Consider the following 14,924-nt stretch of genomic DNA (forward strand, 5'->3'; position numbering starts at 1 on the left):
ATATATATACACAAAGTCTTGGAAACGGGCTTTCTTGTACTACCACAGAACAGCACCAGAGCACAGATAGCTGACAAATTAAGATTGTAGTGTGCAAAGGCTCAGAGCTGACCCACACGCTTAAAAAATCTGGATGGGTGTTCATATGCTCTTCTGGCTGGCTCTGGAGTCAGGCCTAACCTCTGAAGTGGATGAGTGGATAAGGCTGCCTTTTCCTCCTCCGCTTGCTCTTCTACTCCTTCTGCTCCTCCCGTTCTTCCTCCCCCCCCTTCCTGTCATCAACAAGTTATTGTAAATAATTGGAACCGTGAGTAGGACTGTAACCACTCAAACAGAAACAGCTTCTTACAGTGCCTGACCCAGCTCCTTAGTTTCTGGACAAGGCTTGAATAGTGGACTAAAAAGGTCTCCCGTGTAATCTAAAGCATTCATTTTACTCAAGAGGCCAGCAAAAAGACTTGCCAAGGTCAGAACTTAGTGGTGGCCCTGACAAAGCAAGGTCTTTTGGCAACCAGCTCACAGATTTTCCCAACTTATCACTAAGAGCCATTTGGCTCTCTGGGCACCTGTTTGACCTCTGAGCCTTTTGCACAATCATTGAAAGGAAACATTGGGAACTTTCAATGGTCTAATTTCACTCCCAGATAGTTTTATTACTCTCAAATGGGCACTAAACGCAAAGGCAGTTTGATGTTGATGCCACTCACGAGCCGATTAGCGGTGACAAGGCACGTTACTTGCTTGGACTAGGGGATATGATTTCTTCCATCAGAGACGTGGTTTCAAACTAAGCAAACAAACCTACATTGAAGGTAAAGTCATCAGTCAGTCCCTCTGCCTCGAATAAAAGCAATTTGATTTTGCTCTTGGGGCTGCCAGTTCACAGAAGGCTGATCTGAGATTGGCTCGCATGAGCCACGCTTGATTCGTACATGGTCCACGTTGCTAGGTGATTCAACAGAGGGAAACAGAGGATTGATTGATGAGCACAGTAACCCTTAAGTGACTGAAATATATCCACGCATAGGATGAGAGTCTCCCATCCACAGCTACAGCTGGATTCCCAAAAAGTGGCCTGAAGTAAATTCATAATTCAAGGAAAAGAGTGAGGTTCCTGCATGATCTTTTAACAGTATCATTCCTTTTCTTGCATTTGGTAGTTTTTTTGTGTGGCTTCTCAGATAAAACGCCATTTTCAAGAGTGTGTAACTTGCTATGTAAATTCTCCCTGGCCCACAGCCTGGAATGCAAATTCTGTTACTGGGAAAGGCTTTGTTTTCAACAACATTCAAAAGCGCAGGGGGCAGGGGTCCTGGTGGTGTGTGGCATGTGAGTTCCTTTTCCCCATCACAGAAAGCTTCTGTGTTCTAATGCAGCTTACAAACTTTATTAAATTAGACCAACTGGCGCTTTGACTTGTAGATATTGATGTGGCAGGTTTTTAACGGAAAAAAAACATTTGGAAAATGTCACAAATGATTCTTCTAAATATAACTTGGAATGTTCTTGACTTGTTTGTGTACTACCTTGAAATTCGATCACTTCAACACAATTTATAGAAGTGTGAAAATGGCAAATTAATTTACATAATGATCAGTGTTGGGAGTTAGTTTACCCACTTTCTTGGCATTTTGGGTATCAAAGCCTATGGCAATTTTGTTGCTGTTGTTGTTATTTTGCTTTTAGGGAAAAATGCCCTTAGCATATCTTCCATCCATCTCTCTAATCAAAGCAAAATAAAGTAAGGGAAAGAAAGAAAATTCAGAAGCCAACATGGCCAATGGCAAATTCCCATACCCTGTGCAAGTAGGCAGAGCTCCTACTCTTGGTTTGGTTAAAATATGATAGGGAAGTGTGGATGGCTTCCGGAAAGAGCCTCCTAAGCTAAAAGTTAATCAATCGAAACTTGTAATGTGCATTTACAAGGCTCTTGTGGAGAACAAAGGTTTTCTTTGACAGTATTAGTACTCTTGGAATTTGCATCGTGAACCCATTGGAGCTTTGAAGTTTACAGAAATACCTAAGGGACGGCTCTACTTAGCTGCATAGGTTGTTAAAGAGAAACACGAAAAATCCGTGTTTGCTTATTCCAGTTGGAGGCCTCTGGGTTTTCCTTCTTTACTATTTGGTTTATTCATTTCTGGGAGTTGTCAAGCCACCAGAAAGCAGAGGGGAAAGTGGGAAATTAAGACCTTCTTCCCAATTAAGAAAGACTGATATTCTGAAAATTTTTAGGCCTGATTTTTCCTACTGTAGTTTCCACAACATTATGATGTAACTGAGGTGGGACTTTTTATTTGAATCTTCAAAGAAGAACTACTTTAATTATACATCTCAAGTAATTCATCTATAAAGAGATTTGCACAGTAACATTAACTACATATTATCAGGTGAAGTCACTATGTCATGATAACTATAGTAATTTATGTTGAGTACCTTTTATTAGTTTCTTTTCTTCCAACCCTACTTTATCTTTTTGTTACAATCCCTTTGTAATCCCTTGAACAATCTCAGTGTACGGAGCTTTATTCTTTGGGGGGAAATCTTTATGAACCATGCGAACATGTTAAAAACTGAATCATCAAGCATTGAAGGCCAGAAAGGACACATACATGCATAAACATGTCAAATGCATGTCTATACACAAGTTGATTTCTTAGATCTCTAGATCATAGAATACCTTAAATTTGTTTTATTCTTTTTATATATTCAAATGACAGTTTGATATGGTTCACCCTAACGTATACACATTTATATGATATGCATGATTATATATGTATGCTATATCTATGTAAACATTATAACTTTTTTCATTGAACAAATCATTGGAACTTAGAGGTCATTATCCCATTGTCACGGTAGCATTTTACGTCCCAGGGAAAGTCACTGTTCTAAGGGTATTGCTCTGACTCCTCAATGGGCTTCTCCTATTGAAATGCCAGACTTGTCTTCCTTGCCGCCAGTGGGCATAAGTAGAATAAAAAGCTCTGGAAGTTTCCTTACACATAGCTTCCTGTGGAGAGGCATTGCAGAGAGCTCAAGCTTCTACTTGAAGAACACCTTCTAACACCAGCCATCACCCCACTTGGCGGTTCTATTTTAGTCTACTTACTGAACACCTTGACTAGTGTAGGTGCCTCGAACACGTTGTCCTCAGTCACGAGCATGCACACAAATCTCTTTTCATCGCTGATCTTTGCATTGTTGATAGACAAAGTGTAGTTTTCTGAGAGGTTCAGTCTGTCCTTGTACTCTGGTACATCATCATACTGCACACTTTTCTTTGTAGAGGATCGGAATGCAATAAACACTGGGGACCCGTCGGGCTTTTCCTAAAAATTAAAATAGCAATACATGGTGAAAACAAGTGTAATTCCTGCTTCAGAATAATATTTCTTCTGTCATATTATTCTACATGACTTTTGTTGGTGGTGATGTTGTATCATCGCCACCTAATTCTTTGCTTACAGAAAGGAAAATCACACTTCCCATGAGGTGAGGCTGTTGGATCACTCACAGGTTCATAGAAATGGGTAAGAGTGAAAGGGCAAAGCTCAAAGTGTTGCAGCTCGTCTCACACCTGTGGGACATCGGTGGCTGTTTTGAAGGGGCATGGTGTAGTCTTGTTTAATATACAACTAGAAAGTAGATTGAAAACAAACACAGAAGTACAAAATCTTCTAGTCCCTATGATATGCTTAGGATGTGCTATTATCACATATGTTTCTCTTTCTCTTAGTTGATTCCATTTCCTTTGATAGTAAATTTGGTTCAGTGGGTTAGTAGACTCTGATACTTGGAACCAGAGGAAATCGAATAGACTCTTTCTCTTCTCATAACTCCTCCTCTTTTAAAGAGAACTAGAAAGAGTTCAGAATTACCTGGAATGACCCCCATAATGAGAACACAGACACAGTCTGCTATGTGTCCTTCTTTTCTTTTTTTTTTCTTTTTTTATGACACATATGAATAGTATGGCTGGGGCATTGAGTCCTAGAGTTGGAATAGTTGACTTCTTGAAGCTGTTTGCTACCTACCGATCACTAGTGCTAAGAGTTAATTATTTATCCCTCACAAAAAAAAATTGTGAAGAAGATATCTCATTTTCACAGAAAGAAAATACACCCAATTCACCTGTCCATGGGAAGAGTCTAGACCCTGTTGGTGTGATTTCAGAGCTCATATTGTGAAAGGCCATGCCAGTTTTCCCCTTTAGTGCAAGCTTAGGCGCTTTTGACAAAATGTATTTAGTATAACATATTTTTTTTATGGAAATACTGTAGGTAAAAAATGCTTCTGGCCAAATAAATCTAACAAATTAATCCAACCAAGGTCTCATACAATTCACAGTGCATTTTAACATACCTACTGTTCTAAGAAATGCTGCAATAACCAGACAGTTAATAAATCATCTGGTGACCAACAATGTTCCTCTGTGCAAACATCTGCAAATGTTTCAGGAACTAGGGAAGCCTGCTCTTGTGTTCCAGGAAACATCTCTACTTGAAGCTTGTTCACTGCAGTAAGTCTCTTGTGGCCTGGTGTTGGGAAATTGTACCAAAAAGACACCTTCTATTGAACTGTGTTCAACTGAGGCATTAATCTGTTAAGGTTAGCTAGACTACCACACCCACCTACCAGGATCTCTAGTCTCCGTTTCCAGACCTATCTGCACAGTTATACCTGACAGTTAAGTGTAAGCAATGGATAAAATCAACAATGTTATGTGTACAAGCCATCTCTAACATGCACACACACCAAGAAGATCCAGCAACAGAAACAAAGCTGATTGCCCGTCCCCCATGGAAATCTGAGTCTCTAGGTACTGCTACATCTTACCTTTGCAGTAGCTACACAGACGCTAGTGAAGAGAGACTGCTCTTCTTCATAGAACTGTGCTCTGTATTCCCCTGTTAATACTCCAAAACTCTGCCTTTCCTTATGCCCCCAACACTTAAAATATGGAGTTTTCAGACAAAGATGATGTACAAAGTTTGAGTGTTTGGGTATATATAAAAATAGCATTAGTTATATAAAGATGAATATTTTGATATGTTCAATACATTAATTCTTTTATATAGGTATGCAAGGTGAATATTAGCATTATGTCATTATTACATATTCATATACTCTCGAAAAAAGAGAGAGAATTATATTTTAAAAACCATAGTCAGTTCTGCAAGTCCCAAGAGGCTCACACTTACATATTTCCATTTGCCAAACATGAGGTTCTGAGGTACATCGAGTCGGCAAGGCATGACAATGGTATCTCCATAAGCTGAGTTGACAGTGGACCATCCAAGGCCTTTGGGAAAAAGGGAAAAGAGCTTCTGAGTGTTGTCCGGAAACGGTAGCAGGTAAACATGGGAAAACTTACAAGCCAATTATGTTTTCAGCGTATTTACTAGGAATATATTTCACAGAAACACGAGGCTGCACCAAAAATAACATGCTCAATGTTCTCAAAATAGCTGGAGATTATTTTCACTGAACCTATTATCAAATTAAAATTAAGTATCAAGAATTGAAAACTAGTCCAAGCAAGAGCAAAACCCAATTTTATTTGGATGGAGAGAAGACAGTATTCAAATAGCTGATTTTATAGGCAAAATGAAACTAAACTTTATTTTTTCATAATTATTAACATGGTAAAATTCTAGCTTGAAAACTCCTTACAAGGAATTATTCACAAAGTGGGTAGCTGCATTTGGGAGTCAACTTAATTGGAACTGGTGTTTGTTAATCTGAATCAAAAAACAGAAACAGGTCAATTCATCCTTTATTGAGAAATATAATAAACAATTAAAATATGAAAAGAATAATTTTGATTATGAATGTAAAACACTTTCCACATCTGCTTATAGTTATGGTGTTTTGAAAAAAAATCCTTAAGGCTTTACAGACATAGAAAGACAAATACCACATGCTCTTCCCAAAAAGGGTCAATATGAAAGTATAATAGTAATTATGGTAGCCTAGAAAGGTTAGGAAGAAGAGGGAGAGGTGGGAGGATAATATAAAAAAAAATACATCTAAGAGGGATAATTTCCAGCGCTGAAAAGCTCAACAAGGTAATGCAGTTCACAATATCCTGCCATATGTTTTATGAAGAACTGGATGAGAGGAGCTTGCAAGCATTAAGGAGTTAAAGAAAAAAATGAAACCACCCATTACCCTGATTCCATCAGAACATATTATGTACACATATTGACACATCACATCCTACTCTTTAAATATGTCAAACTCGCATGTGCTAGTTCTAAAGAAAAAATCATTGTGGTAGTTTCATTGGCAACGATATCAACGAAACATCACAGATACTTTGACTTATTATGTTTAAAAGTTGTTTAAAGTTGAAAAGGTTTATGGGTGGTGCCCACAAGGTACGTCACAGGTAGGTATAGAGCATGAAGGGGCTATTTTAATCTGCAGTGGAAACACATAAGCAGATGTTATTTAGTCCAGCAGGTGGTGCTAAAGGGTAAAGCTAAGACAATCTGCAGACCATAAAGAGAACCATTTGGGGACTTTCCGAACAGCCACACTGGTGGATGCCACCGCTCACTGTCACCCATTAATTGCTTCGTATACACAAAAGCCTTACACAGGAATTGAAATCACTCATGCTAGTAAGTAAAAAAGACGACAGAATTCCTATTCTAAAATGCAAATGGTTAAGGAGGCAACTTTCTCTTTAAGTGTGAGTAAGAATCTAAGGAGCAAATAAGTAGCACAAACCAGTTAATATACAGGATACTAGCTGGGTGTGGTGGCACACACCTTTAATCCTAGCACTCAGAGGTAGAGGCAGGCAGATCTCTGTGAGTTCAAGTCCAGCCTGGTCTATAGAGCAAGTTCCAGGACAGTCAAGGCTGTTACACAGAGAAAAAATTCTATCTTAAACACTCCTCCACATGCCACCATCCTCTCAAAGACAGATACAGAATACTAAACAGAATCAATGAGGGTGTATGTCTATTTGGTATTTGGTAGTGAAGGCACACATAAAATTGTTCATTATATACTCAGTATCTGTTAAAATAACCTTAAAACTTTCCAATTGTTTTCTGTTCCCAATGCTGAAGTTATTACTCCCTTAGACACTAAGCCATACAAATCAGAGGATCTTAAAAGAAGAAATGACATTTTGCTTTTAGGATTTATTTCATGCATTTTTCAGTGCTAAGTATTAAACCCAGGGTCTCGGGCTTGCTAGGCACGTATTACACAAGCGAGCACACCAGCTCTAATGCTGGAGTTCTAGGTGTGTGATCCCCAATATGCACACCTCCATTGAGTGAACTGTTCTAATTCATGACGTCATTCTGGTTTTCTGTAGCAGGTTCCTGAATGTGAAATTTTCACTATGTATTTTAAGTTGTGGGCTGGCACAGATGCAGGTCAACCAAGCCACAGGAAGTCTAGGACTTCAGCTCTTTTGCTTTTTTCATTGTTGTATAGTGAGGTGCTTGAATGAGATGCTGAACTGTCATTTCACCTTCATCTGTGTCAGGCCCCAATTGTTAGAAAAACACCTTCCTTTGTTGTGCCAAGCAATGCAAACAGTTCGCAGAGATCAGATTCCAATGAGACTGCAATCAGATTCCTTCCAAGGTAAAGGAAGCAAGCAAAAAGCCTTTTCCAAAATGTTAATCATTGCTCCTTTCAGAGATGATTTTTCTCTTCTACCCTTATAGAATATGAATGTGCTCTACATATGCCAGGTTTTATGACAGGATTTAAGGCCGTGTGAATCTGAAGAATATCATGTATTATTAGCATGATGAAAGCAAATTATGGCAGAGAAAAGAACAAGTAGTTTTAAACTTCGTATCTAGTATCAATGCCTGACCCTTAAGGAATTTAGTAAAATGATTTCTCATTTGAATGTGGTGACATCCTTTTGATTTTGCTCATCAGATTAATATCTTTGAAAATCAGAAAGAATTTATAAACAGGAACTTTGAGATCTTCATGCTCCCTCGTATTCTGAAGGCAACCACGTTATAACTTGCATGTGTTGAGAATATGAACTTTGTCTCGGAGGAGAAGACAACGTGGTAGTTCATGTATGGAACTTCAGGAAAGAAAAAGCTTAAGCCTCTTTTCCCTCTCCTGTGAGACTGAGACCTATTTCTGTTCTCTGATTTACAGATGATACCTGAAAATGGCCCCTATCATCTGGGATAAACAGGAGACCAAGTATTGATTTAATTGTTTTGAAAATTTATGGATCAAATCTTATAGTGAAATGCCAAATTGAATTCAACCAGGACAGAATTCTCATGGGAGAAAGTACAAAAAAGAAATAAGACCTATGACAAAAAAAAAGGGGCAGCAGAGGAAGGCCAGCAGTCATAGACAGGAACCTGTTCCCCAGATTCAAAGCAGAATGAGTACTTTGGATGGCACAGGGAGTCATAATAGTGCTTACTTTAGGATCAATTTTCGAGTTGGCTACAGTCATCGGCTCGCATCTGTTAAGTGCATATGACTCCCAGGTTCATCTGAGAGAAAGATGAAAGAAAGGCTTGCATCTATGGAAGCACTAATGTGTCTAACACACCAGAGATACAGTAACTGCAAAGACCACTGTGATTTGGTGATGAATTAGAGTCCTAACTCCTAGAGAGTTTTGATCTTTGAGATGAGGGGGCACCAAGAACTAAAGCACATTCTGTCCTGAGTGATTCTATTTACACCGTTTGTAGAAGAAAATGACTTTTATCTTTAAACTACCAAATCTGAAAGTTGAGTTCAACTTACTAGAATTCTTCGGCAGTTTTCTTCCTGTAACAGCCATTGATTAAATTATTGAGTTTTGTGCTCCACAGATTATTGGGTGCTATTGAAAACATAAGCCGACTGTCATATCTGAAAATACAACCTAAAGTAGTGGACTTTGGCTGTGCACACACAATACACTTGTGTATGTGCTTGATTAGTCATGTGTACAAGGGTATGTGCACATGTATATGGCAGTTGTACATGTGTATGAATGGGTGTGTCTATGTGGAGAAAAGAGGACAACCTTAAGTGTCTTCAGGTGCCATCTGTCTTTTTATGAGATGATCTCTTAGTGGACTGGAACTCAACAAGTAGGCTAGACTGGCTGGTCAGGAAGCTCAAGTGATATATACAACCCCAACCTTCCTGGTATTGATACTACAGATTGTAAGTGTTCCTATAAGCCATCCTACCTAGTTTCTTCTTAACACAGATCCTCATGCTTGCAAGAAAAGCACTTAACCAAGAGAGTCACTTCCCTAGCCAAGTATGCACTTTTATACTCAGCCCATGTCATGTCTGTACCTGCATTTTAACTGGGTGAGGACTCTCTATAAAAAAAATGTGCTCTGAACATTCAAGATACTTTAGTGAATTATAATTGCTAAAAAAAATGACATAAAATAACATAAAACTTTTTATGCCCGAGAAGCAGGATATAATTAAAGCACTTTTTATGAAGTGCTATCAGCCAAAAGAAAAAAGAAACAATAGAAGTGGAACGAAAATAAAGTGGAATAAACAAAGGATTTAAAAATATATCTTGACCAAATAGTTCTGATCTAGAGAATCTTAAATGCTAAGCATAAAGTGCACGGTAATTTAATTGTGTATTTCTCCAGCAAACTATTTAAATCAGAAACCAAAAGAGATATGCAGAATTATAAGTTAGGTTCACACTTTTGACTTCCAACAGAAATATTCATGAATGTAATGATTTCTAGCATATCTGCGGCAAATGACTTTTCCATATAAATGAATCCTAAAGGTCGGAGTAATGATTTTCTTTATATCGCTGATGGACCTCAGCCTCTGATGTCACAGTCCTTGCAGAAAAACAATAGTAGAGAGGACAGGATGGGAATCAGTACCCTGGTGTACTTCTGCATGCTGTAATTTAGCACAGATAATTATTACTTATTGCTCTGATATTATAATAGCATCCTCGTCCTTAGAAGCACTCGCTGAGCTCTGCAGCTCTGTTGGGTGCCACGAAAGGGTTAACTGGGAATTATAAATGGGTTTAGAGCTTGTGATGTAAGAACTAGATGCCAGTTTCACTGATATTTCCCACTTCTGTGAACAAATGAATGGCTGCAGGAGGGATTGCATACACAGACATTTGTCATTGAAGACCACCTTCGTGCATATTCGATTTTTTCATATGTAATTGTGGCGATGCTCCTGTTTACCTTATTATGACAGTACGTGGGAAGCTCTAGATGAAGCGTAAATATTTTGTTATATCAGTTCTCAGCAGTGTCGGTTACACCTGCGTTTAAGGTTGGATCCACCTTTGTTGTAAGAGGAAGGGGCTGCATATTGTGAAGTGTTTGCCGCATCTCTGGCGCTACCGTTCTTCCCCACTATGAAAATTCAAAGCCTACAGAAGTGACAAATGTCTTTTCATATGAAAAATTACTGCAAGTCTCATCTATTCAGAAATGGGCTTAGACTGCAACTATTGGTGTCTTGGATTCCATGAAACTGTGGTTATCAATGAAGAAATTTTCAAAGTAAAATAGAATTTTAATGTGGGACAAAATAATGACTGAATTAAGGTAGAGAGATATTAAACTATTAACAATAAACATAAATATAAAGAGACATACTGTTCATAATATAAATAAAACAATAAACTATTAGATGACTGTGATTTGCAGATTCTAAAATTTGATTTCCAAATTACAAAAACGACAAGGATTATTTTTTAATTCACAAAACAGTCAGTATGGGTCAATATAATGAATTAATTATAAAACACACATTTTGTACATACTTATTTAATATAAGAATATATAGATATACAATGAAGTAGATATCTTGAAAGTGTTGGCCAACTCTATTATTTTATGATTTACTCACTGGAATATATCCACCTCAGAATGGGTCTGGTAACTTGTCACATCAAACTAGAACTTAAGACTTTCTTTACACTCACATGTGTTGTTGGCTGTTTTTTCAGTCTTTTCTCTTTTGCAGGCCTGTTACCCAGCTCCCAAATAAATAGACATTTCTTATTTACAAATAAATAGACATTTCTTGTTTATGAATTCTTGGCCGTAGATTGGTTTATTTCTAAGCAGATTTTCATTTTATTTTATCTTAAATTATCCCATCTACCTTTTCCCTCTGGGATTTTACCTTTTTCTAGTTCTGTGTATCTTTCCTTCCCTTCTTGTTCCATATCTGGCTGTTTGGCTTGGAGGTAGGTCCCCAGAATCCTCCTCTCCTTTTTTCTTGCTGCTGGATCTTCTCTTCTCAGATATCTCCTCCTATATATTCTCTCTGACTGCCAGCCTCTCTTATCCTTTCTCCTGCCTAGCTATTGGCCATTCAGCTCTTTAGCAGACCAATCAGGTAAAGTAATACAGTTTCACAGACTTAAACAAATGTGGCATAAAGCAATGTAACCCACCTTGCATCATTAAACAAATGTTCCACAGCATTAACAAACGTAACACATCTTCAACTAATATTCTACAACACACGCATATATGTAAATTAAGGAATGTGTTTGTGTGCATGAGAAGTATAAGGGGCTATCACTCCAGGTAATTTGTAACAGATGATGGATGGGAGAAGGCATCTGATAAAATGTAATATCATTTTGACAAACAGAGGGAAGAATTTCTCCCACCCTTTCCTTCTCCGTTATTTTTTGTCAACTTCCCTTCAACTGACTTGGGTACCTAGAGGTTAACTTGCATTTGGTTATCAGGAATGCTTCCTCAAAGTTTACCCTCAGTGTTTCCTTTCACAGTGTCACGTCCTATCTCTCATATATGACTGTTACACCTCTGAATAAGAAAAAACAGCAATTCTTCCTCTCCTTTTTCCTCTCTTCTTCTTATAATTAAAAAACATGTCACATTAGACATTTTAGAGTGGTGATCGGGACACTAAGGAATAATACTCGGAAGAAAATGACCATCTCATAAAAAGATTAGTTAACGTTAGTAACTGAGATTGTGTTTTAAGATATGTATTCTTCATTTTACTTGCAAAATTGGTGTTTTATAATGCTCCAAGTAGTTATCATTTTATTAGATTATAGGTCAACATAATACTCTCTATTATGTGACAGAGTTGCACAAACAAAGGTCAAAATATTTATTGGAACTTGCACTTCTGTGTTGAAAATCACCTGCACATCAGAAGCAGACATGGATTGGCCTATAATGCTGCATACATCAAGATTCCTCTACCATCCTAAGCTTTGCTTCATCATACCTCATTTTTTAGCAGTCCTTGGGCCCATCTATTCTGATTGATGTTCTGCATCCTTTAAAGACTGTCTGTTTATAGATTCAGTCATGCACCAAGTGTTTTTTAAACATCCTCAGGCAGTGTGCTAGGTGGGCTTCTTTGTGAAAGAAACATATAAATGAAATAAGGGGGCTGTTTCTTTGAAGGACGTGACTGAATTAATATTAGGTGTATATCAACAAAAGTATGTGCCGCAGGAATGTGCGAAAAGGAATCTCAGCTATGAGCCTGGGGATATTGGCTGAAGCACCTCGGAGGACATTCCTCTGACTGGACACCGACAGAAGGTTTCAATAAGAGGGAGGTTACTGCCTCAAAGCAGCATCGCTTTGAGGGGGCAGCAAGTAGTGCTGGTGGCAGAGTTTCTTCTCTTAAGGCAAATTCAATTTTTTGTTAGTCTCCATAGAACAGATCTTTGATTTTCACAAGAATTAATACAGGCACTTTCAACAGATTCTCCAATAAACCTAACGCTTCTCTAGCAAAATGCAGTAGATACTGGTGTTTGCTACTTTCTCCTCATTTTAAAAAATAAGTTATTTAACTTCATTCTTTTTAAATTATTTTTATTGAGCTCTACATTTTCCTCTTCTCCCCTCACCTTTGACCCTCTCCCAAAGTCCCCATGCTCCCAATTTACTCAGGAGATCTTGTTTTTTTTTTCTACTTCCCGTGTAGATTAAATTTATGTATGTCTCTCTTAGGGTCCTCATTGTTTTCTAGGTTCTCTGGGATAACTACACAGCAGAAAAAAAATGACATCTTGAATTTTGCAGGCAAATGGAAGGCGCTAGAAAACATCATTTTGAGTGATGTACAGAAAAACAATTATCAAATGTACTCACTCATAAGTGGTTCTAAACACAAAGCAAAGAAAACCAGCTCACAAATTAACTTTATTCTTATGTGCATTGGTGTGAAGGCATCAGATTCCCGGGGAACTGGAGTTATAGACAGTCATGAGCTGCCATGTGGGTGCTGAGAATTGAACCTGGGTCCTCTGGAAAAGCAGCCAGTGCTCTTAACCACTGAGCCAACTCCCCAGACCCTTCTTCTTACCTTTAGCATCAATATTTGCATTGATTTTCGACTTGAAGCTGGTTAAAATTATGAGTAAGAATTTTATTTAGAAATTACCCCAAAGCAACAATATTTAATCATTTTTGACATTATAATTATTGTTGCTTAATTTCTCCTTTGCTTTGTCTCCCCCTGTACCCTCCCATAGAACCCTCCTTGTTCTCTTTCAAATTCATGGCTTCTATTTTTCATTAATTGTTGTTACATGCATATAAGTGTATGCACACACACATATTTTTAAATATAACCTCAATCTGTACAATGCCGCTTGTATGTATGTTTTCAGATCTGACCATGTGATATTAGCTGACCCATGGTGAACTTTTCCCTGGGGAAGTGAAGCCTTTGATCTTTTAGGAGAACCTACTACTATTACCTTACTAAACCAGCACAATCCCGAACTACTCACTCCATTTTTGTCCTTACACCCATGGGTAAGTGTAGTTCTCCCCTAACAGAAAGGAAACTTCTCTTTGCAACAGAGAGCATTACATAAAACCACAACCAATCAAAATGCAGACTCGTGGAGACCAGTCTCAATGAATACATCCACGAAATATCGTCTGCACCTAAGATTCAGGGAGCATTGTGGAAGAGGGAGTGGAAAGATTGTAAAACCCAGAGGTTCAGGGAGTTGGTTGTGGGGTTATGTCTTCTAGGAATTTCCAAAGTTGTGCCCATGAAGTTTCAGCCTAAACAAGGGCTGACACGGACCACAACAACAGGCAAGCCAAAGATCATGAGGCCACAACCTTACAAAAAATAACTCCAGGAAACTAAGCAATGCTCAGAGAAACAAACAAACAAACAAACAAAATGTAGCTTGTGTACCATTCCTTTTCTTCATTGAGAATTGCTTCCTAAACTTTCAGTCAGGACACAGATTTTCCTGTACTTGTCAGAATTTCTTATCTCTGTGATCCATGAATGAACTTTAAGGCATCTGTGAGTCCTCTTAAATAGTATACAAATGTACTTTAGATAATGGAGTACTAAATGTATACTTTATATGATGAGGATATAAATAATAAGATTGCTAAAAGGTAACTTACATGAAAAATAAGATCGCTAAAAGGTAACTTACATGAAAAATAAGATCGCTAAATTCACTCTAAGCTAAACTGAATTTAGGGAAACATAATTTGCTAGTATCAAGTATAAAATGCTCTTCTATCTAGCACTTCTCTTACGGGGAATCTCTCCTACAATGGTGTTTGCATATATGTACGATTAGCTATAGCAGCATTACTACAAATGCTAAACACTTAGAGAACCTAAATGCATATTAATATAAAAAACAGTATCTATGTAGACAATTCTCCATAAGAACAACTTGGGAAGAAATGAGAACAAATATACTATATTTCTTCATTATGTAAATATTTCAGTTTAAAATTTTAAACTACTCAATCATTAGTTTATTAATTCATTGAGCAATGCAAAGTCACTCAGTGCCAAATGCTGTTGGAAGTCAGACAAAGGAAGCTCCAAAAACACATACGATCAAAGAGCTAAGTGCAACATTGTTCTTTGTCTAAATGATACACATATATATATACATATATATC

At 37.7% G+C, this 14,924-nt stretch overlaps 1 protein-coding gene across 5 annotated transcripts in view; it reads right to left on the reverse strand.

The window, feature by feature from the left end:
* Window positions 1-14,924, reverse strand: part of Alcam (activated leukocyte cell adhesion molecule) — a 175,727-nt gene that overhangs the window by 35,340 nt on the left and 125,463 nt on the right. For all 5 annotated transcript variants that reach the window (XM_050163452.1, XM_050163454.1, XM_050163451.1 and 2 more), the window contains 2 exons: window positions 5,205-5,305; window positions 3,113-3,332 (listed from right to left, as the gene is read on the reverse strand). In XM_050163452.1, the coding sequence (XP_050019409.1) occupies window positions 3,113-3,332; window positions 5,205-5,305 (321 nt within the window). The remainder of the gene's footprint in view (window positions 1-3,112; window positions 3,333-5,204; window positions 5,306-14,924) is intronic.

Source organism: Alexandromys fortis, unplaced genomic scaffold, assembly GCF_014885135.2.
Source record: "Alexandromys fortis isolate MF-2015 unplaced genomic scaffold, M_Fortis_MF-2015_v1.1 scaffold_131, whole genome shotgun sequence".
In the NCBI taxonomy this organism is placed as follows: domain Eukaryota; kingdom Metazoa; phylum Chordata; class Mammalia; order Rodentia; family Cricetidae; genus Alexandromys; species Alexandromys fortis.